The sequence below is a fragment of the Engystomops pustulosus genome, chromosome 10 (genome assembly GCF_040894005.1).
Source record: "Engystomops pustulosus chromosome 10, aEngPut4.maternal, whole genome shotgun sequence".
NCBI classification, from domain to species: Eukaryota; Metazoa; Chordata; class Amphibia; order Anura; family Leptodactylidae; genus Engystomops; species Engystomops pustulosus.
The window spans coordinates 42835163-42857904 of record NC_092420.1 but is presented as its reverse complement, the minus strand read 5'-3'; the positions used below and the strand labels follow the sequence as shown (position 1 = coordinate 42857904).

Genomic DNA, 22742 nt, shown 5'->3' with positions numbered 1-22742 from the left:
CAGTTCAGACTCCAAGGCTCTCAGTAAGATGTTATTTAGCTGGATGGCAAAGACTTGTGTAGGGTCCCCTTCCAGAATTCTGTAACACAGGGGGTCATGAAGAATAGCCAGACACATGTTCTTCTATTGGTTTCTATCTAGGACCACTATGTTGCCCCCCCTTGTCAGAGGGCTTTATAATGATCCCCTGGTCTCTCTCCAGTGATAGTAGGGCCTGGATTTGTCCTTTAGTAAGGTTACCACTTGTTCCTCCCCCTAGATTGTATCTGTGAGAGCTCCTGAAAGACCAGATCTTCAAATATGTCAATGGCATGGGTATCTATGGCTGAATCTATGGCTGAATCAAAATAGGACTGAATCAAAGGGGGTTTCTATTTATACTTCAATTAAGAACACTACAGATCACATAAAAGAGGGTTCACTCTGCACAGCCTCTCTACAGATCATATAAAAGGGGGGTTCACTCTGCACAGCCTCCAGGTACCCTCACATTACAGAGACCCCATAAAAAAGGGAGAGAAATAGGACTAAATCAAAGGGGCGTGTACTTCTGAATCAAAGGAGGCGTGGTACCTGTCACTTTCAGGAAGTGGGCGGTTTGACATAAGGTATGGACGCTTTACTACTTAAACTGCCCAAAAATAACCCAAAAAATCAAACTTTCTGGAGCCTTTTTTTATTTAATCCATTTCAAATGTTTAATTTTCCATCCAAAATGAATGTATTGTCAAACAAATTACAATTTGTAGACCACACCTCTGTTTTGTTTTAACCCCTAAACAAAACCTAAAGGCTTAAACAAACTTCTTAAAAGTGCTTTTTCATACTTTGAGGGGTGAAGTTTCCATAATGGGGTAATTTACGAGTCTAGTTATTATTTTGGCCTTTCAGTCAATTAAAAGTTGAGCATGTCGGGGGCGTGGCCTAGCGCTTGATGTAGGAGGACGTGGGACACGAGCGCTCCTCCGCAAGTAGCCTGAACAACCATCCTGACCCCGCTGTACCTGGGTAATAAAGTGTTTGTCCGGTGCCGGGAGCCCTGCGGAAGAAGCGGAGCAGGGAATTGAGGAGATGACGGGTCCCCGAAACAAGCGCTCGGCCGACAAACATGCCGAGCGCACGATCCAAGATGGCGCCCGGACTCCAGGCGGAAGCACTAAGGGACTGCGTGCAGAGACAGCAGCGCTCCTCGGCAGCTTTGCAAGGCAGTCGGGGGAGAGAACCCCTGGAAAGCGGTCGGATCCACAACCGGGGAGCCTTGCTCATGGGTCCAGGTACGCAGAGGAGGAGATGGAGGATGAGAGTGAGGAGGAGATGGGGGAGCAAGGAGAAGCTCACGTTGTGGGGGAGGAAACTGCTGAACCAACGATTGCTGATGTGATGAGGGCCCTGCAACAGAATACTGCTACTCTGCTTAAGCTAACTGGCCAAGTGGGGGGCCTTAAAGAGGACATCTTGCTTTTGAGAAATGATGTGCATAAAGTGGCAGAACGCACCACAGCAGTGGAAGGGCGATTGCTGGAAGTGGAAGAGATGTTTCCCCCAATACAGCGTGAGGTGAGGGATCATTCCCAAGCAGTTATGCTCCTTCAAGCAAAGGCGGATGATTTGGAGAATAGACTGCGCCGAAATAATGTGCGGCTAGTTGGGGTGCCGGAACGGGTGGAGGGGCAGAACCCGGATGATTACTTTGAGAAATGGCTCTTGGAAACATTTGGCAGAGAGAATCTAACACCGCTGTTTGCGGTGGAAAGGGCACACAGAGTCCCTACTCGCCCAGGCCCGCCTGGCCGCCCACCACGTCCCGTGCTGGTGAAACTACTACACTACAAAGATCGAGATAAAATCTTGCGTCAAGCCAGAGAGCGCCAGGATATAATGATAAACGGTGCCCGGATTGCTTTTTTTCAAAATTTTTCTGCGGAAGTCCAACGACGCCGGATGCAGTTTCTGGATATAAAGAAACGCCTGCGGGCGCTCGCAGTGCCATATTCAATGTTCTACCCGGCGAAATTACGAGTTGTAGCACTGGACACTACACATTTTTTTGAAACACCCGGAGCTGCACTTCATTGGCTAGACATCAATGAGCAAAGGCTGAGAAGACCTGTGGGGAATCCTGAGGACGCCTGAACACGGAAATGTGTGGGGTTCACGGTCGCTACCAGGGGACTAATACGTTTGGTTTAATATTCATTGGACAGTGTTGTGGCATGGAAGCGGACCTTCTATAATATCTGAATTGGAGTGGGGTGGAGAGGAAAATGCCGCTGAAGTTTGAAGCGGCTGTTACATAATTGTTTTTGCTTATATCTAGCATTATTCCGCCCCCTCCCCTCCCCCCCTTTTTTTTTTTTTTTTTCTCTCACAGGTACAGGGGGGTAAGGGAATTGTAGCGGAGGAGCGATCCGCTAAGTTACAGCTATGAGAATGGGTGATTCGTCTGTTAAGACGATATACTCTGCCCTGGGGGAACCCCTGACAGTTAGAGGGGTAACCTTAAGGGAAAAAGGAAGGAGGAGACTGGTGATGGGTTGGTTGAGGGCTAGGAGGCTACAGGATAGCCCGTACCCTCTACGGAGGGGAGGTTTACAGTTCTGTTTAGGGGGGGGGAGTTGGGTGGGCAAGGGGAGGGATGTGATCTGGTCTCTAAGAAGTTATGTACTGGTCGTATATGATGGGTGAGATTTTCTACTGTGCGTCCTGGAATGTCCGGGGCTTAGGCGCTGCAAATAAACAAAGGGCCATCTTTAAATATATGAAAGACCATTCAGTTTCCATAATGGGGTTACAGGAAACGCATTTAACGAAGGATACAGTGTCGGTACTGCACCGTTCGTGGATTAGCCACGGGTTTCACGCATTCCATTCTACCTATTCGAGAGGCGTGAGCTTGTTGGTCAAACAATCAGTACCTTTCCGATGCCATGCCTCCTTTGCGGATCCGGAGGGTCGATTTGTGGGGGTGCATTGTAGAATATACCGCTGGGATTGCATTATAGTGGTGGTATATGTTCCGCCACCCTTCTCTAGCGTAACGCTGAGGGCTATATTGGAACGTTTGTCCTCTTTACCGGAGGCACCACTTATTATTATGGGAGATTTTAATGCCGTATTGGATGAAAGCATTGACCGGTTTCCTAGTGGGGGGGGGGATTACAAGTTCCACATTACTGGCGAGATGGTGTGAAGAGTTAGGTATGCATGATTTGTGGCGGGTACGACATGTGGGAGTCCGTCAGTATTCTTGTGCCTCTGCTACTTATAGAACTATGTCGCGCATTGATATGATACTGGGCTCTGAGAGGGTGCTGCCGGTGGTGATGGACGTGAAGTATTTGCCTAGAACCCTTTCGGATCATTCCCCTGTTGTGATGCAGGTAAATGGAAGTGGAGAGAGGGAAGTGGTGAGTAAGAATGGTGGGATATGGAGACTGAATGCGTTTTGGTTGAAACTGTTTGAAGGGGTACGAATGAAGGAACAACTGAGAGAGTTCTTTGCCCTTAATGAGGGATCTGTGCCTAGACGGGTATTGTGGGATTATTTTAAGGTATATTTGCGAGACAGGTGTAAAAGCGAGATCAAAAAGGTCAAGGAGACTTCTAGGCAGATAGGGGCAGACCTACAAAGGAGGGTGGTGGAGTCAGAGGAGAATCACATTATGTGTGGTACCCCGGAAACTGAGAAAGTGTGGATGGAGGCACAACATCAGCTTACAAAATTCCATTTAGAACAAGCTGATAATAAACGTATGTTCTTGAAGCAGCAATTCTATGCGGAAGGAGAACAGACGGGAAGGTTGTTGGCAAGGATGGCTCAGGGGCAAAAAGAAAATAACTTTGTGCATATTATGCAGAATGAGGAGGGGGAGTTGCTTACAGACACTAAGGGTATCTTAGGAGTCTTTGAAACTTTTCATGCCAGATTATATGCATCCAGGGTTAACTATTCAACGGCTCAAGTGGAGGAGTATTTGGGGGGGATTGCAATGCCCAGATTGGGACAGGAGGCACGGGATATGTTAGAGGGACCCATAACAATGGAAGAACTTGAGGAGGCGGCTATGGGCATGGCCAATGAGAAGGCCCCGGGTATGGATGGCATACCGGCTGAAATGTATAAAGAGTATGGGGATATCCTGTTACCTCAGTGGTGGGAAACCTTAAAGGAATGCTTTGATGAAGGCTGTCTTCCTGCCTCATGTTATGAGGCATTGATAGTGGTGCTTCTGAAGGAAGGGAAGGAGGCCCAAGTACCTGAATCCTATAGACCGGTCTCCTTGCTAACGTCTGATATTAAGATTCTGGCGAAAATATTAGCCAATCGGCTGAGCAGGATAATAGGGACTGTAGTACATCACGACCAAACGGGATTTATCCCATCCAAATCCACGGCTATTAATATACGTCGCTTGTTTTTAAATCTACAAGTACATCAGGAGGTGGCGGAGGAGGCGGCGGTGCTATCTTTAGATGCCGCCAAAGCCTTTGATAGTATAGAATGGGAGTACCTATGGGCAGTGCTGAGGAAACTGGGCTTTGGGCCACATTTTATAAAGTGGGTGCAGATGTTATATAGGGCTCCCGTAGCTTGTGTCCGAGTTAATGGAATGGTGTCTGAACGCCTGTGCCTGCGAAGGGGTACGAGGCAGGGATGCCCGTTGTCCCCACTATTATTTGCTATGGCTATTGAGCCCTTGGCCTGCCTGATAAGACAGCACCCAGACTTAACAGGGTTTAGATATACCGGGGGGGAGGAACGGATCGCATTATATGCAGATGATATGCTCCTTTTCCTGGCTGGAGTAGACCGAGGCTTGCCCACGGTAATGAACCTCTTATCTCAATTTGGAGACTTCTCAGGGCTGCGCATTAATTGGACGAAGTCAGCATTACTACCTTTACGGGCATCTAGTTCTACCGGCATGCAGAGGTGGGGGATACCGGTGGTGGAGAAATTTAAATACCTGGGCATATGGGTCACAATATCTTTGGCGGCTTATATAGATTTGAACTTGGCCCCTCTGTTGGGCAGAATGAGGTCCCGAGTGTTGGTGTGGAATAAACTACCCTTATCGGCGCTGGGCCGATCCAACCTCATTAAAATGATTTTAATGCCACAATTACTCTACATATTACACAACGCACCAGTTTGGATTCCGAAGTTTTGGTTCCGAAGGATACATAGCTTGTTTAGGGACTTGATTTGGAAGAAGGGGGTCCCCAGAATTAAGTTGGAAAAGTTACAGCTTCCTAAGGGCCAGGGAGGTCTGGCAATCCCAAATGCATGGGTATATTTCCTTGCAGCACAATGTCAGCACCTCGGGGGGTGGGATATGCCTGGCTCGGAGTCATGGTGTCCGAGGGTTCTGCAGCATTTCTGTGGTCCATTGTCTCCAATGGCGGCTTTGGAGGCAGGGGTCTTTGGGAGAGTAGCTAGGGGACACCCGACAGTGCTCTTGGTTCAGAAAATATGGGGAACTTATAAGAAGATAATGGAAATAGGGCCCATTACAAAATATACCTCTTTATGGGATAACCCGTACCTGGGGGAAATATATATGCTGGAAGGTATGCAAGGGTGGAAACAGCAGGGAATAAAAATGCTTGCACAATTATATGACCAGTCTGTACTGAAATCATTTCAGCAATTGGTTGATGAATTTGAGCTACCCCGTTCATTGTTCTTTCAGTACCTTCAGATTCGCCACGCTGTGCAGGCTCAATTCGGCCCTGAGGAAGTGATGTTCTCTTCCATTAAAGTGATGCAGGGGGTAGTGTCTGCTAAGCATATGAGGGGGCTAATATCTCTTGTATATATGGTCTTACTGGGTAAGGTGTTGGGGGACCCAATGGCAGGGGTGAGAAGAAAGTGGGAGGAGAGAGTCGGGAGCATGGAGGACGAGGAATGGGGGGAAGTATTGTCATCTCCAAGTACGCTGTCTATAAATGTGGCGCAGAGGCGATCGCAGCTGTTCTTACTCCATAGAGTGTACAGGACGCCACAGGTGTTGCAAAGGATGGGTTTGAGGGGGGATGCCTGCTGTCCAAGGTGTTCAGAGGAGGAAGCAGACGATCTACATATGTTCTGGACATGTAGAGAGTTGGATGACCTGTGGAACAGAGTGCTGGAAATGATACACAGGGTGTTTGAAGTGGAGGTGCCAAGGAATCCAAAAGTGTGTATGTTGGTCTGTGGGAGAGCTCGAGGTTAATAAAAAACAACAGCTGGCGATAGCTAAGGTGTTATATCAGGTGCACAAATCTATTGCCATGCACTGGTTGGATGCTGCCCCGCCGAGGGTGAGGGAAGTGCAGAAATTTTTGAATAATACCATATGGTTGGAGCTGAAGGTGTATGTGAGAAGAGGTACGGTGGATAAATTTGAGAAGCAGTGGGGAAAGTGGCTTTAATGTCCGGGGATGGCATCGGAGGAATTGTCGCGGAGCTGGATGCGGGCCAGACCAGGGGGAGTGGTAGGAGTTTAGAAATGATGGGGTATCCTAGTGGAGGAGGGGACAGGAGGGAGTGGGTTAGGAAGATTGTAACGGTGGACCAGATCACAGGGAGGGAAAGGGTTCTGGGGAGGAAAAGGGGTGGGTTTTATTGTATTATCATTATCTTCTTTTTGATGCAGTTTGTAATATGCTTGAAATGTAAAGCTGTAATTTACTCTGAGATATCTGCGTTAATAAAATGATCTTTGATTTAAAAAAAAAAAGTTGAGCATGTCCATCTCAACACAGGTTTTACTGATTTTCTAAAAAAATGTGAAAAATGGCAACCAAATTATGAGCCTTATAACATTCTAGTAAAATATGTGGAATCTTAAAAAACCATGCTAACATAAAGCAGACATTTGGGATATGTAAGTTATGAATTTATTTGGGAGCTATGACTATCTGCATCAAAAGTAGAGATTTTAGAACTTTGAAATGTAGAATATTTCAAAATTTGTGCCAAATTATTATTTTTTTTTTCATAACACACAAATTTTAATCCAAATTTTTAAACTAATTTGAAGTACAATGTGTCATGAGAAAATAATCTTACAATCCCCTGGATATCTTACAACGTTCCAAAGCTGTAACCACTTGTGACACAGGACAGGTTTGAAAAATGGGACCGCATTCTAAAGGCCCATAGGGGTTAAACAGCCGACAACTGCTGTGCATTTAGACACCACTCCCCCCCCCCCCCTAGCACGAGGACGTTATCGTATGTCCTGTGTGCGTAGAGGGTTAATATTGTTTTCCACTGATTTAGTTATGCTAATTTATTTTTAGTTTACAAAATATCAATGTAAGTTTTTTTGGGCTTTTTTCAGCTGTGGCTTTATAGTCAGAATCCAGAATCTCTTGATCCATTGGCAAAATATCATAGCTGCACCTCCGGATTTGGAAATAGTTACGTTAAACCACTAAAGGTTAGTAAATTGCTATTCATAATGATGCAAGTGGGGTCAGGGCTCTTCTTCGTCTGTGAAGGGGAGACATTTTATCAACTTTCTGCAGGATATTTGTCTAGGAGATATTATGTATAAGATGTATAAGATTATACAATTACAAACTTTGTTGAAATATATGGCATCTATTGAAGCGTCCAGGCCTCGTTTACAACATCCTGGAGATCCTTACAACGTGATAAACTGTTCTGTGATGACCTCAAAAGCCATTTCGTCACCTCTTCTCCACACCTACCCCCATCCCTGCATATAGGGATTTGGAAACCAAAGAATCTGTTTAAATATTCCTGGACTCTCCCCCTCATTAACACTTTGCCAAATCTTGAATGACCCTGTGGACTAATTAATAAATGGGAGGTTCTGAAACCTGGACCAAACTGAGAATGGGGGCTGCCTGACAAGCTGGGTGTGTTCCATATTTCTCCTACCTTCAGGGAATTATAACTGTTGTGCTGTGTTTTGTGTCATTTTATTTTGTAATTCTTTTGTTTTTAACTTTTTTTTTATGCACTGAACAACTCTATGCTCTGTGAACTCATAGCCTTGTAAAGTGTGGTTAGCTGTGTCACTGCTAGAGTGCTGAGTGTGCATGTCTAGTGGTGTGACAAGGTGACTGCTTGAGAGCAAGAGTTAATGTAGAGTGGAATAGTTATTGGTCCCGGTATAAATGCAATAAGTGGTGGCAGCGGGTTTGGTGCTGGAGCTGTATGAGGTGTGATTTATGCTCAATTTTTTGTCCTCAGTGAAAGGTGAGCACAAGTTTGAGTAGGCTAAATTAACCCGTACAGTTGCACCCCACGTCACGTGACGAGGCGGCAGCATCCTCGCCGTGACAATATTTTTATGGTGCAGCTTGTAGAAGATCCCACAAGAGGTGATGCAGTGTTGGACCTTGTGATTTCTAACAATGCGGTGATTGTCCAAAATGTCAGTGTCTTGGAACCCCTTGGGAACAGCGATCATAATATAATTATTTTCCTCTTAAACTGTAAAAAGCAGAAACAGGAGAGAAAATCGAAAACTTTGAATTTTAAGAGGGCTAATTTCCAGAAATTCCAGAAAATCAGATTCTGTCAAATGATGATACTAATGTTAAAAGAGAGAAATTCAAATCTATCCTGGGTCATTCAACTTCTAAATTTATTCCAATAGGTAACAAGTATAGATGGGCTAGATTACACCTCGAGTTGCTTACAGCTACTATTAAAAGGCTAATTAATGAGAAAAAGAAGGCATTCAAAAAATATAAATCTGACGGTCACCTGAGGCAGGCAGGTATGGGCAGAGAGAGAGGGGGTAAGCAGACCCCGCGCGTATCGTCACCTACTCGGTGACTTCCTCAGGGGTGCAGATATCTTGTGATGTCCTGATTATATATAGAGGCCCCCATCCCCAGAAGCAACAAAAGGTCAATTAGTTTAATTAGTAGCTGCAAATCCATATCGAGCGGTATATCATAGTATATAAGGCTGGAAAAAGACGCAAGTCCATCAAGTCCAACCTTTAAGAAGGTGGCTAAACCATCCGCGCAGTAGTGGAAGTGCCCGCGATCTGCGGTCACGTGACCACTCTGTTACATGATCTGAGTTCGATCACGTGCACGCATGCGCTATGGAGCAGTGTGTGGCCGGCAATAGTACGTAAGTATCTCGAATAAAGAAATATTCACACAAAGAAAGTAGCCTGCTGCAGATAAGATTAATTAATTCATGTCTGTGCATTTTACAATTCATAAAGAACAATACAGTATGTATACAATTCACCCAAACATATATAAATGGAGGGCTGACGTTGAATGCGTTAATGTGGGGATCCACAGGTATGCATCAACGTGGCCAATGGGAGACAAAAAACGCAGAGGATTCAAGTGTATTTCGTTTGGTAAGAGAAATATATAGTAGAATATTTCTCACGTGGTTTAGTGAAAAATGGAGCATGTCATAAAGGCTGAAGCCTTCGTCAGGTGGAAAATTACATACCACCTGACGAAGGCTCCAGCCCGAAGCCGAAACGCGTAGTGTTTTACCCTTTACTTTTTATTAAAATTGCTTTTATGGATATACCACTAAGGTCCATTCTCTGAGTGTGACAGCGCCTTCCAGAACGGGACCTCTCTTCGTGGATCTTCGCTACCCAAACATATATGTCAACACCATGCAGAAGGAAAAATAGTAGAATGGAATAATAAAAAAAAAAAAAAAGAAATAAAAAATATATATACTAAGTCCGTCCACCTAGAAAATTATTCTGGCTATCCACCTAGATCTAGGTGTAAAAGATGATTATTTATGTATTGTGGATAGAAACGTATATCCCCCCCCCCCCCCAAAAAAAAAAGGGGGGGTATGCACACGTGATTAAAAATAGCTAGAAAAATATATAGTAGGTTGTCGAGCCTGTAATAAGTACAGGACATAAACATCATGAATACACATTTACTATGTAGAGCTGTGAAACAGCCCGAGACGGAATACCGCAAACGAACAAAGACATGAAAGGAGTACTGTGAAAAAGTCCCTAAATGCACACTAGTAGAAGAAGAAGATGAACTAATCATAAATAAAGAAAATAGCTATTTATTGCTTAATAGTAAAGCAGTAGAAGTACAAGAGACGATCCCAATTAAGCGAATAGTAGCGCCTATGCAGCAAAACAATAGGCAATAGAGTACATAACGTTCTAAATTATAAGGTACAAATACAGGCTGTACCAAGCCTAAAGAGTATTATCACGCATTATGACCCTAACAGACAAATATGTTCATATATAGCAACATGAAAAAAGGAAAAGTATATCAATAAAATAAATAATAAAATCAAATGTATATCCACAGGCATCCATTCTGTAAAGCAATTTCACTATTCGAAGTATACACGAAGCATGCTAGCCAAATAAACACTGCTTCAAAGACAGGTATCGCCGATATTAAAATAAGATGGTAGCCAGTAACTGCTAAGTTGCGAGGAGTGGATATTAAGCGAGTATTATAAGTACAGATGCCTCTGGAGTAGAGGATCCAAAATACATGTAACAAATCAAAAATCATGAGCGAAAATAGGCATAACATATAAGATCTGCAGAAATCTACACGTGAGTAAATGTGACAGACAGTAGCCGCCCGAAAGTCAATGTGCACCAAAAGTAGACCAAAAAAGGGAGGGTTTATAGCCCATCCATTGTCTAGCGTTTTAATTTAAAGTAAGAAAAGGGGCACATGGTAGTACAATAAGTATTGATTTAGAGATTAGGAGGGTATGTATAACCCATATCAACAAAGAAGGAGATGGGTAAGACACACAAGAGACACCTAAAAATAATACATATGATAGGTATCCCAAAGTGTTATGCCCAATGTGAAAAAAGATGTATAAAGGGATAAAAAGTCTTACCACTATATATATGTGCTTGTAGAATAACGCTGGCTAGAGGCCAATTGATCAGGTTGGACATCTGTTATAAAAAAGATTTAAGAAAAGAATGGGGGGGAAAAGGAAAAGGAGAAAAAGGGGTGAAATATGACATAATGTGACAAGGGAGGAGAGAAGGAAACAAGAAAGAAAAAATAAGCTAAGGTAAATGAAATATAGAACAAAAGTCAACGAGAAAATATACATATATGGATAACCGGTTAAAAATAGCGACAACAAGGGAGGAGCATATAAATTATTCTGGGGAATACAACGAACACAGGTAGTCTAGGGGTGACTTATAAGGGTTTATAGAATCCCGTAAATAAAAGATCCTCATTTAGGCCATTGGGTGCTAAACTCCCCAGGGTAAAGATCCATAGACTCTCGCAACATAGGTGGGCCGGGGTAATATCCCCGCCACGAGAGTTGGGACACACCCAATCCAAGCCCACTATTTGAATCCCCGCCGTCTTACCCGCATGGTGTCTCCTAAAATGGTCTGCCACCATGGAGAGCGGTTTGTCCTGAAGAAAGTGAGAGGTTGCATTGGCAATTGTGGAGAGGTGTTGTTGTGTCCTCTTGTGTAGCTCTTGGGAAGTCTGCCCCACATACACCTTGTTCCATGGACAAATGAGCACATAGACGACGTTGCAGGTGCGACAATTTACATAGTTCCTCAGGGTAAATGTTTCCTGGTTAGATCGATTAATAAAGATCCTCTTTGGGTTTATCAATGGGCCCAGAAAAGGCTGAGATACTTAATAGGTTTTTTAGCTCCGTTTACACGATAGAAGAAAGAACTTCTGACGTGGTTGGTGCCAGTGTGGGTCATGCATCCTGTAATATACTGTACTAGACTAGCTGAATGTAGACATGATCCAATCTAAGCTCAATAAAATCAATGTGTACAAGGCTCCTGGACCAGATGGGTTACACCTCAGAGTTCTTAAAGAACTGTTATTGCTGTACCCCTTTCTAAAATCTTCAGGGATTCCTTAAAGTCTGGTGTGGTGCCAAGTGACTGGCGCAAGGCAAATGTGGTGCCAAAACATAAAAAGGGCTCTAGAACTTCACCAGGCAATTACAGGCCTGTAAGCTTAACTTCCTTTGTGGGGAAAATATTGGAAGAGTTAGTAAAAGACTATATACTGGAGTATGTGACAGCTAGCGTTATTTTTATTCAATGGAATATTCGTGGAACTTCAAAAAGGAGAATGACCCGTGTTAAACAGAACAGTTAGACTGACAGGATAAAAGATATATCTATTATTTTATTCTATTCCATTGTACATATTCCTGAAACAAAGAATATGGTGCACATCAGTTGGCTCTTCACTGTATTGTTGTTCTTCACACATATGAAGAGATGTGTTCTTCACAAGTTAGCAGAAAACATGAGTGTAGAAAGGTGTTCTTCACAATAGTGTGTGAAGAACACATTGCAGATGTTTCCATACATCTGCTAACTTATCAGAAGACATGAGTGCAGAAAGGTGTTCTTCACAATAGTATGTGAAGAACAATTTGTGTGAAGAACACATTTCATATGTTTCCATACATCTGCTAACTTCTCAGAAGTAGATTTGCATTGACTGCCATCAATCGCAAATGTGTGTATTACTGTGATGGTGTATTGACAATAAATGATCCTTAAGTGAAAGCTCATTCTCCAGCAGGTGAAATACTCGTCCAAGCAATGAGCCGTTTCGAGTACGCCATTGCTCGAACGAGCATCAAGCTCGGACGAGTATTCTCGCTCATCTCTAGTGGTAAGTTGTTTCAGATTAAATCAAATCAAAAGATGAGGTGGCACTGTCTCCGTTTGGAGAAATCAAGGTTTAATCACTGGAGGCGACAGAGTTTGTTTACTATGAGAACTGTTAATCTGTGAAATAGTCTGCCTCAGGCGTTGGTCACAGCAGGGACAGCAGAGAGCTTCAAGAAGGGTATAGATGCCTTTTTACTCCTAAATAACATTGATGGTTATGTTATATAGAATTGTTTCCCCTAAATCCCTTCTTCATGCAATCACTACCCTTCCTTGGTTGAACTTGATGGACAAGTGTCTTTTTTCATCCGTATTTACTATGATACTATGAAGTGTTTAATGTGTGAAACTTTACAATCTTTATAAAACCCCTAAAACTTTTTTACAAATTTAGGCATTTTATGTGTAAAAAAAGGTCAGGCATTTTTAGACATTGGGATACATTAACGACCTGGGCCTTTTTTGTTTTTTCATTTCTACTTTTCACTCCCCACCTTCAAAAATCTATAACTTTTTGAATTTTTGACTCGTAAAGAGCTCTGTGATGGCTTGTTTTCTGCGTTAGAAATTACACTTCATAGTGACGGTATTTAATATTCCATGCCGTGTACTGAAAAGCGGGGAAACAAATTTTAAATGCACTGAAAATGGTGGAAAAAACGCATTCGCGCCGTTTTCTTGTGGTCTTGGTTTTTACTTCTTTCACTGTGCACCCCAAATGACTTGTCTACTTTATTCTTTGGGTCGGTGCAATCACGGGGATAACAAATTTGTATAGGTTTTATAATGTTTTTATAAATTTACAAAAATTATAATTTGGGGGGGATTTTTCCATCTTCTGACGCTAATAACTTTTTACACTTTGGTGTACGGAGCTGTGGGGAGTGTAATTTATTGCAACTTTTGCTGACGTTTTTATTTCTTAAATTTTTAGGACTGAACAACTTTTTTGTTTCACTTTTTATTGAATTTTTATAATTTTTTTTTTTTAAATGGCAAAAAAGGGCCATTTTCAACTTCGGGTCCTAATTTCCGTTATGGGGTTGAACGCAGTGAAAAACAGTTATGTTTTTATAGATCGGGCTTTTTTGAACACGGCGATACCTAATGTGTTTATGATTTTTACTGTTTATTTATATTTATATGACTTCTAGGAAAGCAGGGTGATTTTTAATTTTTAGGTTATTTTATTATAATTTTTTTAAAACTATTTTTAAAAATGTTTACTGTTTTTCAAATCCCTCAGACATTGTAATGAATGGGTAAAACGAGATAGCCTTGGGTCTTCGGAAGACCAGAGGCTGTCATGGCCACTGATAGCCGCTCCCCCATGATGTCACAGGAAACAACGATTTTCACCAATGCACATCTTTTTGAAGCAGTCAGGGGTCATAAAAGGGGTAACAACTGATAACTGCACTATAAAGCAAAGACTTACTGGCTATGGAGAGGGCTGAGCCTGTGAGCCCTCTCCATCCATGCACCCGCTCCCCATCAGTACGGCACACATTGGCAAGGGGCTAAAGAGGTTTAATGGGGGTGATTTTAATTTGATAAAAATATTAAGTTTCCACCTTGATGCCTCGGAAAATGCTCCTCTATGTGTGCAATTATAGACTCCAGATGCAAATCTATTCTCCCTACCTATATGGAATTTACCGTGTGAATTTTTGACATATTTTGTACCAGATCTAGATATTAAAAACTGGATTAATAATGGGATAAATGGAGTTTCAGATCTGTGGGATAAAAAACCTCTATATTGCTATGAGGAAATTAGAAACAAATTTGATATCCCTAGTAGAGACTTTTATAAATATCTCAGAATTTTATACTCTCTATACCAAAGCAATGCCTGACCCCTAAAAACGCCTTCGAACTATCCTTTCTTAACCCTATCAAACTGAAAAAGGTATTTCTATAGAATATAAAGCCATTAAAGAAGAAAAACCTAAAGATCCTATGACCTGTATTTCTCACTGGAAAAAATATCTAGAAATGGCTATAGATATGAATAAATGGGTAAACTCTTTCCAAATTATAACGTCTATATCCAAATGTGCCCTTCATCTAGAAAAAAGGCCAAAGATGTTCTATCGTTGGTATTTTACCCCGACCAGATTGGCTCTTTTTTTTTTCCTACAGTATCCGAGGAGCATAACACAAAAAGGCACAATTGTGCATATATTTTGGAAATGTCCAAAGATAAAGAAATTGTGGACACCATTGGCTAAACTCTTGCAGAATGTACTGAAAACTCAGGTGCAGCTTAAACCAGAACTAAGATAGTGTTGTTGGGGTTATATTACTGTACTGTATAGAAGATAGGACAGTAGTCTTTCATACCACAGCTGTTGGGGTAGGATTTAAGACATCCTCTTTTAATGTGCCTCAATTGTGTGTTTCTAATCAATTGTAAAAATAAGCAAATAATGACTAATTTGCTGATTCAAGTCTCACTCATGCCCCGTGCAAGATGTATATAGAAAGAATAGGAAAAAGAGCTAGACCAGGAGGAGCATAGAAAGCATAACAATATCAGACGTCGTTTTGATTGGAGAGCTTCTCTGCTGTCGCACATTCACGTCATAATAGTACATTCCCAAAATTCTTTAGTCCTGATGTTTTGGTTATAATCCACTATGTCGGCGCCATCTTGAAATGAAGTCTGTTACAATGCTTTTAGGAAAATAAGTAGAAATGACAGGATTTGATCTATCAGCTAGGTTTACGTTAACACAGCAATAACTCTCATAGCGAAATTATAGAGTCCACCAAAATTCCTGAATTTATGGAACTTACAAGCAGAATAAACAATAGTTGCACACTAGAGAGCAGCTGCATTTAATGAAGGTTTATGTAAGAAATATTATGTTTAACCATCCGCAAGATGACACGGGAATGCAATAGTTATATAAAACAGATAGAAATAAAGAAAAGGCTTGCTTAGCAATTATGCTTCTGTATGTTCCAATGTGTTATGTTTGGTTCAATGTTTGTTTATTAAGTCAATTGGTATGGCTTAGAGATGAGCGAGCACTAAAATGCTCGGGTACTCGTTATTCGAGACAAACTTTTCCCGATGCTCGAGTGCTCGTCGCGAATAACGAGCCCCATTGAAGTCAATGGGAGACTCGAGCATTTTTCAAGGAGACCAAGGCTCTGCACAGGGAAGCTTGGCAAAACACCTGGGAACCTCAGAAAAGGATGGAAACACCACGGAAATGGACAGGAAACAGCAGGGGCAGCATGCATGGATGCCTCTGAGGCTGCTTAATCGCACCATTATGCCAAAATTATGGGCAACAGCATGGCCATGACAGAGTGAACGAATGAGGCTAGATAGCATCTAAAACATGCAATAATTGACCCTGACACTATAGGGGACGGCATGCAGAGGCAGCGGCAGGCTAGAGAGTGTCATGGCGACATACCCTAAATGGACTCAGGCTTCACCAAAGGAGGTGAGCAAGAAGCGCTGAAATGATTTCCTATGTGAACAAAAGGTTGACAGTATATTTAGTCGATAACACAGCATGGTGGTGACATAGGCTCATTTTTCGGGTGTTTCACCAGATACGTTATGGAACTTGGTCACTGACACAGCTCTTTTGATAAGGGGACGACATGTGGAGGCAGCCATGGAGACGACTTCCATGATTAAGAGCGACAGTATGGGGCATTCATATTGCGCTGCTATGATTGCAACTTCAGGTCTCCAGCATGGCGGCGACAGATAGACCGAGTTCCACTATGTATCTGGTGAAACACCTGAAAATTCTGCCTGACACAGCTCGTTTGATAAGGGGATGATGTGCTGCATATCCTCTCGTGCTCCAGCGTCTGGGGTTTAGAGAGTTGAAATGAGACATTGGTGGATGCTGTGGAGGATCGTGGAGGCAAAATGGAAAGGAAACAGCAGGGGCAGCATGCATGCCTCTGAGGCTGCCTAATCTTGGGATGGAGCTGGCGGTCCACTGCCAGATGAACTTTCGCCTGTCCAAGCCCCTATCTCTCGGCTCATCCCCACCCAAAATGGGCCTGGGGGCCAGCAGCGTTTACTTTGAAAAAATTATCATTTTCAAAGCAGGCCGGGTCGTTTGAATATTTCACCTAGGAATAATGGAATAGCATAGTGGTTCTATTTTTAATTGTTTTTACGGAAATGGTTCCATGATTAAGAGCGACAGTATGGGGCATCCATATTGCGCTGCTATGATTGCAACTTCAGGTCTCCAGCATGGCGGCGACAGATGGGCCGAGTTCCACTATGTATCTGGTGAAACACCTGAAAATTCTGCCTGACACAGCTCGTTTGATAAGGGGACCATGTATGGAGGCAGTGAACTAGTAGTAGATTAAAGGTGCTGCAGTTAAAACTATGTTAGTTGGATCTTGAGATGGAGCTGGCGCTCCGCTGCCAGGCGAGCTTTCACCAGTCCAAGCCCCTGTCTCTCGGCTACTCCCCAAACAGCACTTCTAAGAACCTTTTGTATAAGATCAAGTGTAGTAGCGTTCTTATAAGTTTGGGATATGGCGGGTGAGGGGAATGTAAACAGATGCTCAAGAAGCGCTGAAATAATATCGGTAAATGATAAAAGTTTGCCAGTATATTTTGTGGATTACACAGCAGGGTGGCGACAAAGTTAACAAGTTTGATGTGGAATCCATGAAAACAACCCAAAATTCTGCCTGACACAGTTCGTTTGATAAGGAGACCATGTATGGAGGCAGCTATATGGACGACTTTTGGAGGCAGCTATGGCGATGACGTGTGGAGGTAGCAATGGAGACAATTTAATTTGGATAGTGCCTGTATGTGGCAGTCCAAAAAAGTTTTCAAACCAGAGGAGCAGGTAGATGGTCCTCCTGAAAAATTAAATACATAGAGTACTATAGCTAGAGCCAGTTGGCCCTGGCAAAAAATAGCCAGTTTCCTCTGCTTTAGTGTACAAAGAGGAGGAGAAGGAGGACAATGAGGAGGAGGAGTGCATACATTATTCAGGTTGAGCTTCTTTCACCTGGTGGAGAATGAAAATCCGGAGAAATCCAGGCTTTATTCATCTTGATAAGCGTCAGCCTGTCAGCGCTGTCAGTCGATAGGGGTGTACGCTTATCGGTGATGATGCCACCAGCTGCACTGAAAACCCGCTCGGACAACACGCTAGCAGCAGGGCAGGCAAGAACCTCCAAGGCGTACAGCGCCAGTTCGTGCCACATGTCCACCTTTGAAACCCAGTAGTTGTAGGGAGCTGTGTGATCATTTAGGACGATGGTATGGTCAGCTACGTACTCCCTCACCATCTTTCTGTAAAGATCAGCCCTACTCTGCCGAGACTGGGGACAGGTGACAGTGTCTTGCTGGGGTGACATAAAACTGGCAAAGGCCTTGTAAAGCGTACCCCTGCCAGTGCTGGAAAAGCTGCCTGCTCGCCTACTCTCCCTCGATACTTGTCCCGCAGAAGTACGCCCTCTGCCGCTAGCGCTGTCAGAAGGGAAATACTGTTACAGCTTGTGCACCAGGGCCTGCTGGTATTCATGCATTCTCACACTCCTTTCCTCTCCAGGGATGAGAGTGGAAAGATTTTGCTTGTACCGTGGGTCCAGGAGAGTGAATACCCAGTAATCGGTGCTGGAATAAATTCTTTGAATGCGAGGGTCACGGGATAGGCAGCCTAGCATGAAATCTGCCATATGCGCCAGAGTCCCAACGCGCAAGAATTCACTCCCCTCACTGGCCTGACTGCCCATTTCCTCCTCCTCCAACTCCTCTTCTTCTGCCCATACACGCTGAACAGTGAAGGACTGAACAATGGTCCCCTCTTCTAGCTCGCCAACATTCTCCTCCTCTTCCTCCTCATCCTCCTCCACCTCCTCCGATATGCGCTGAGAAACAGACCTAAGGGTGCTTTGGTCAGCATGAAGTCGGAAGCTATGCGCTCGTCACAAGAGACGGGGGAAGAAGATTCCCTTGTTGATAGCCAGAGAGTTTTTCAACAGGCCAAGCAGCGGGATGGTGAGGCTGATGATGGCGGCATCGCCACTGACCATCTGTGTTGACTCCTCAAAGTTACTCAGCACCTGACAGATATCAGACATCCACGTCCACTCCTCATTGTATATTTGAGGAAGCTGACTGACCTGACTTCCAGTTCTGGTGGAAGTTGACATCTGGCAGTCTACAATCGCTCTGCGCTGCTGGTAAACTCTGGATAACATGGTTAATGTTGAATTCCACCTCGTGGGCACGTCGCACAAAAGTCGGTGAGCGGGCAGTTGGAGGCGGCGCTGCGCTGCCCTGAGAGTGGCAGCATCTGTGCTGGACTTCCTGAAATGCGCACAGATGCGGCGCACCTTCGTGAGCAAATCAGACAGATTGGGGTATGTCTTGAGGAAACGCTGAACTATGAGATTTAACACATGGGCCAGGCATGGCACATGTGTCAGTCTGCCGAGTTGCAGAGCCGCCACCAGGTTACGGCCGTTGTCACACACAACCATGCCTGGCTTCAGGTTCAGCGGTGCCAGCCACAGATCGGTCTGCACCGTGATGCCCTGTAATAGCTCTTGGGCGGTGTGCCTTTTATCGCCTAGGCTCAGCAGTTTGAGCACCGCCTGCTGTCGCTTAGAAGGGTCCAGAAAACAGTTCCTCTTAGTATGCCGGTTCAAATGCCAAATTTTGCTGGGAGGGGGCAGACTGGGGGGAAGGAGGCTGAGGTGGAGGAGCTGGAGGAGTGCTGATTTCGGTGACATGGGTGGACTGTGTGGAAGACTGACTGGTGGACAAATGGCTAGAAGCATTGTCCGCAATCCACGACATCACCTCTTCACACTGTTCTGGCCTCAACAGTGCTCTACCACGAGTCCCAGTAACTTGAGACATGAAGAACCTAGGCAGTGTAGCTCTGCGGCATTCCCCTGCTCCCTCATCAGCAGGTGGTGTCTCACCCCGCCCAGGACCACGGCCTCTGACCCCTGCAGTAGTTGGACACCCACGCCCTCGTCCTCTACCCCTAGCCCTCGGGTTAAATATTTTCCAAATTAAAGTGTAAACTTTACTTTTTTTTTTTTTTGTTTATTTTTTTTAATTTATTTTTTATCAAAACGATGCTATCCTATTGCTATGGCTAGTTTCTAACCTACACTGACAGCACACAACTGGATTTTGTGCTGTGCCTGATGACTTTGAGTTATAAAAAGAAATAAAGGTAAAAAAAAAATAAATCAGCAGACTCTGCCTAATTCTAATCAAACCCCTAATAAATTGTCCCACTTCGGTGTTTAAGGTGGATATGTGTGTCACTAAGAGCTAAACACAATGGTAGCAAGTCTCCCTGCAAATTAGTCACAATATGGTACTAGCTGCACTACTAATGGCAGCAAGCCCAGCCACAGGCAAACCAAAAAAAAGGAAAATAAAATGTTATTGTAGCCCTAAGAAGGGCTGTTGGGTTCTTGTAGAATCACTCCTGCCTAACACTATTCTAATAGAACACCCTAACGCTTTCCCTGACCAGCAGCAGCTCTCTCCCTAGCGGCATCCAGACAGAGAATGATACGAGCAGCGCGGGCAGGGACTAGTCTATTCCAGGGTCACCTGATCAGGCCAGCCAACCACTGCTATCGACGTGTAAGGGTACCACGTCATGCTGGGTGGAGTGCAGAGTCTCCTGGCTTGTGATTGGCTCTGTTTCTGGCCGCCAAAAATCACAACGGCGGGAGATGCCATTTTCTCGAGTCGGCGAAGTATTCGTCCGAGCAACGAGCAGTTTCGAGTACGCTAATGCTCGAACGAGCATCAAGCTCGAACGAGTATGTTCGCTCATCTTTCGTATGGCTGTGATTGTATGTTACTATTGCAGCTTACTACAGTGTATGCATATGTATAAAAATTAGTAGCTGCAAGTATTCAATGTATATGTCAATATGTACTGTGTAAAACTTGTATGATCAGCTTATAGCTCAAATAAAAATACTATTTAAAAAATTGTATATATTTAATGCTTTAAAGGGTGTTTTTTGTTCCAAGCTCTGTTTTCGTGCTGATCCATTGTCTGTTTATGTAGTCCATGGGTAATTAGTGTGAGAGCATTTAGAATTTGGTTCTAAAAAAAATATTTTTTGTTGAAACTTGGCTATGGACAAACATGTTGTCACATTTGTATCTACTTCTTTTCCTATTCAGATGGATCTTGATGACTCGATCAGTCTTTCTTTTTATGAAAAGATTTTGAACTTGGAGAAACAAGTACGAAAAAGATTTGTACCTGAAAAATGATAGCAGCAATGAAGATCAAGTTATATTTTATTTTATAAGTTGTATGTAAATTTTATCTGGATTCCAAACTGCTAAATCACCTCCACTCTAAAATAATTATCTGTATGCAGTGTGTTTTGTGTCTTTATTTGGATTTTAACCCCTAATGACTTGACCATTTTTCACCTTCCTGACTTTACCTTTTTTTTTTTTTTTTTTAAACCTGACTTGTGTCATTTAATGAGTTAATAACTTTGAAACTCTTTACCATATCCAAGTGGTTTTGATTTGGAACTTATAACTTTAGGTTAAGTGTTTCAAATTTTCTCAAAAACCTATAGTTGGAAGGGACCATTTAAGGCCGATATGAAAGAAAACCAGTTCCAGATATAAAACTACAAATCAAAACTTAATTGAGCACATTAAAAACACAATGTATGCAAGTTAAAGAAAACCAATAAAAACAGGTCAGATTGGGCTAATCCCCTATGAACAATACAGGGTTGTCTACCAGCTATACATAGACATGCCACTAACGTAACCTCATACTGCAGCTAGAATATAAGAAAGCGGTAGAATTAAGTATTAAAGACCAGTGTCTTACCCATAGTTTTGGCCCCCGGACACCCCAAAGCGTGTTTCGCCCACGCTTCTTCAGGGGGTACGAAACATACACTGGGAGACTAGATTTTATGGGAGGTGGACATAAATGGCGCATGCGCCCCGAACACACATCTGGTGCGTCGCTTGCCCTACTTCTGTCGTCATGGCACCAGTGCGCATGTCTGTGGTCTGACAGCTCTATCGGATCCCCGGTCATGTGCTGTATGCCTTGAGACGACGTAAGGAGAAATCGACGGGCCGGTGGTATCTACTGCGCATGCGTCCGTCCACCTATAACCATCTAATCAATGTTAAGGTAAGCATGTGCTTATAGATAAGTGTTTATATAAAATCCCAAATAATTTACCTACAATAATACATATTATTGTATTTTTAAAGTGCTTGTGTGAAAACCCTTATTCATTTATTTCTTATATTATTTGGTTTTATTTAAGGCAGTGAGATCTATCCCCCTAAAGTGAAATAAAATTTACAAGCATAAATCTAAAGTGCCAAAATATATTGAAGTGACATTCCTAACTCCATGCGCCCATATGTCCTTATACTTTTAGAAGCTCATGAGGGTTTAAAAAAAATATGTATATCCCCAGTCTTTATATACATCATAGCCATAACAGCAACAATAATAATAATATATTGAAACCAAATAAATACAAAAAGTGCTATTAACCCCTAGGCGCACCAGAACGTTATACTCCGTCCCTGCGGACGGAGTATAATGTCCAGCTTCTGGGACCGGCTCACGAACGGAACCGGCACCAGAAGCAGAGGCTGTCAGCTGTCTGACTGTAAACTGTCTGCGCATGCGCCTGCATGCTCATACAGTTTACACTGCTCTACAATAAAAAAGTATTGTAGAGCAGTGTATTGAACTTGAACCAGCGATCAGAGCATCGCTGGTTCAAGTATGAATAAGTAAAAAAAGTTAAAAACACTAAAGTTAACACATTGGAATAAATAAAAAATAAATACATAAAAATATAAGCCCCTAAAATGACACTTTCCCATAAAAATTTAATAAAGTATAAAAAACACAAACGCACAAAAAAACGCCACGTATTTGTTATTTCCGCTGCCGTAACAATCTGTATAATAAAATAGAATCGTTACTGGACCTGCACGGTAAACACGGGGAAAAAAAACATTCCAAAAATAGATAATTTTTAATATCTTTAAAAATATGCTCTAAAAAGTGATTTAAAAAATGTTACACACTC

The 22742-nt window shown here is 43.0% G+C and overlaps 1 protein-coding gene across 5 annotated transcripts in view; it reads left to right on the top strand.

Moving 5' to 3' along the window:
• The window catches only part of HSD17B7 (hydroxysteroid 17-beta dehydrogenase 7), a 121180-nt gene extending 100148 nt beyond the window's left edge, over positions 1-21032 (top strand). For 4 of the 5 annotated variants that reach the window (XM_072128123.1, XM_072128122.1, XM_072128120.1 and 1 more), the window contains 2 exons: positions 7329-7427; positions 20830-21032. In XM_072128123.1, the coding sequence (XP_071984224.1) occupies positions 7329-7427; positions 20830-20922 (192 nt within the window). In that variant the 3' untranslated portion in view covers positions 20923-21032. The remainder of the gene's footprint in view (positions 1-7328; positions 7428-20829) is intronic. The other variant, XM_072128124.1, reaches the window with a different exon arrangement.
• The last annotated feature ends 1710 nt before the right edge of the window (positions 21033-22742 follow it).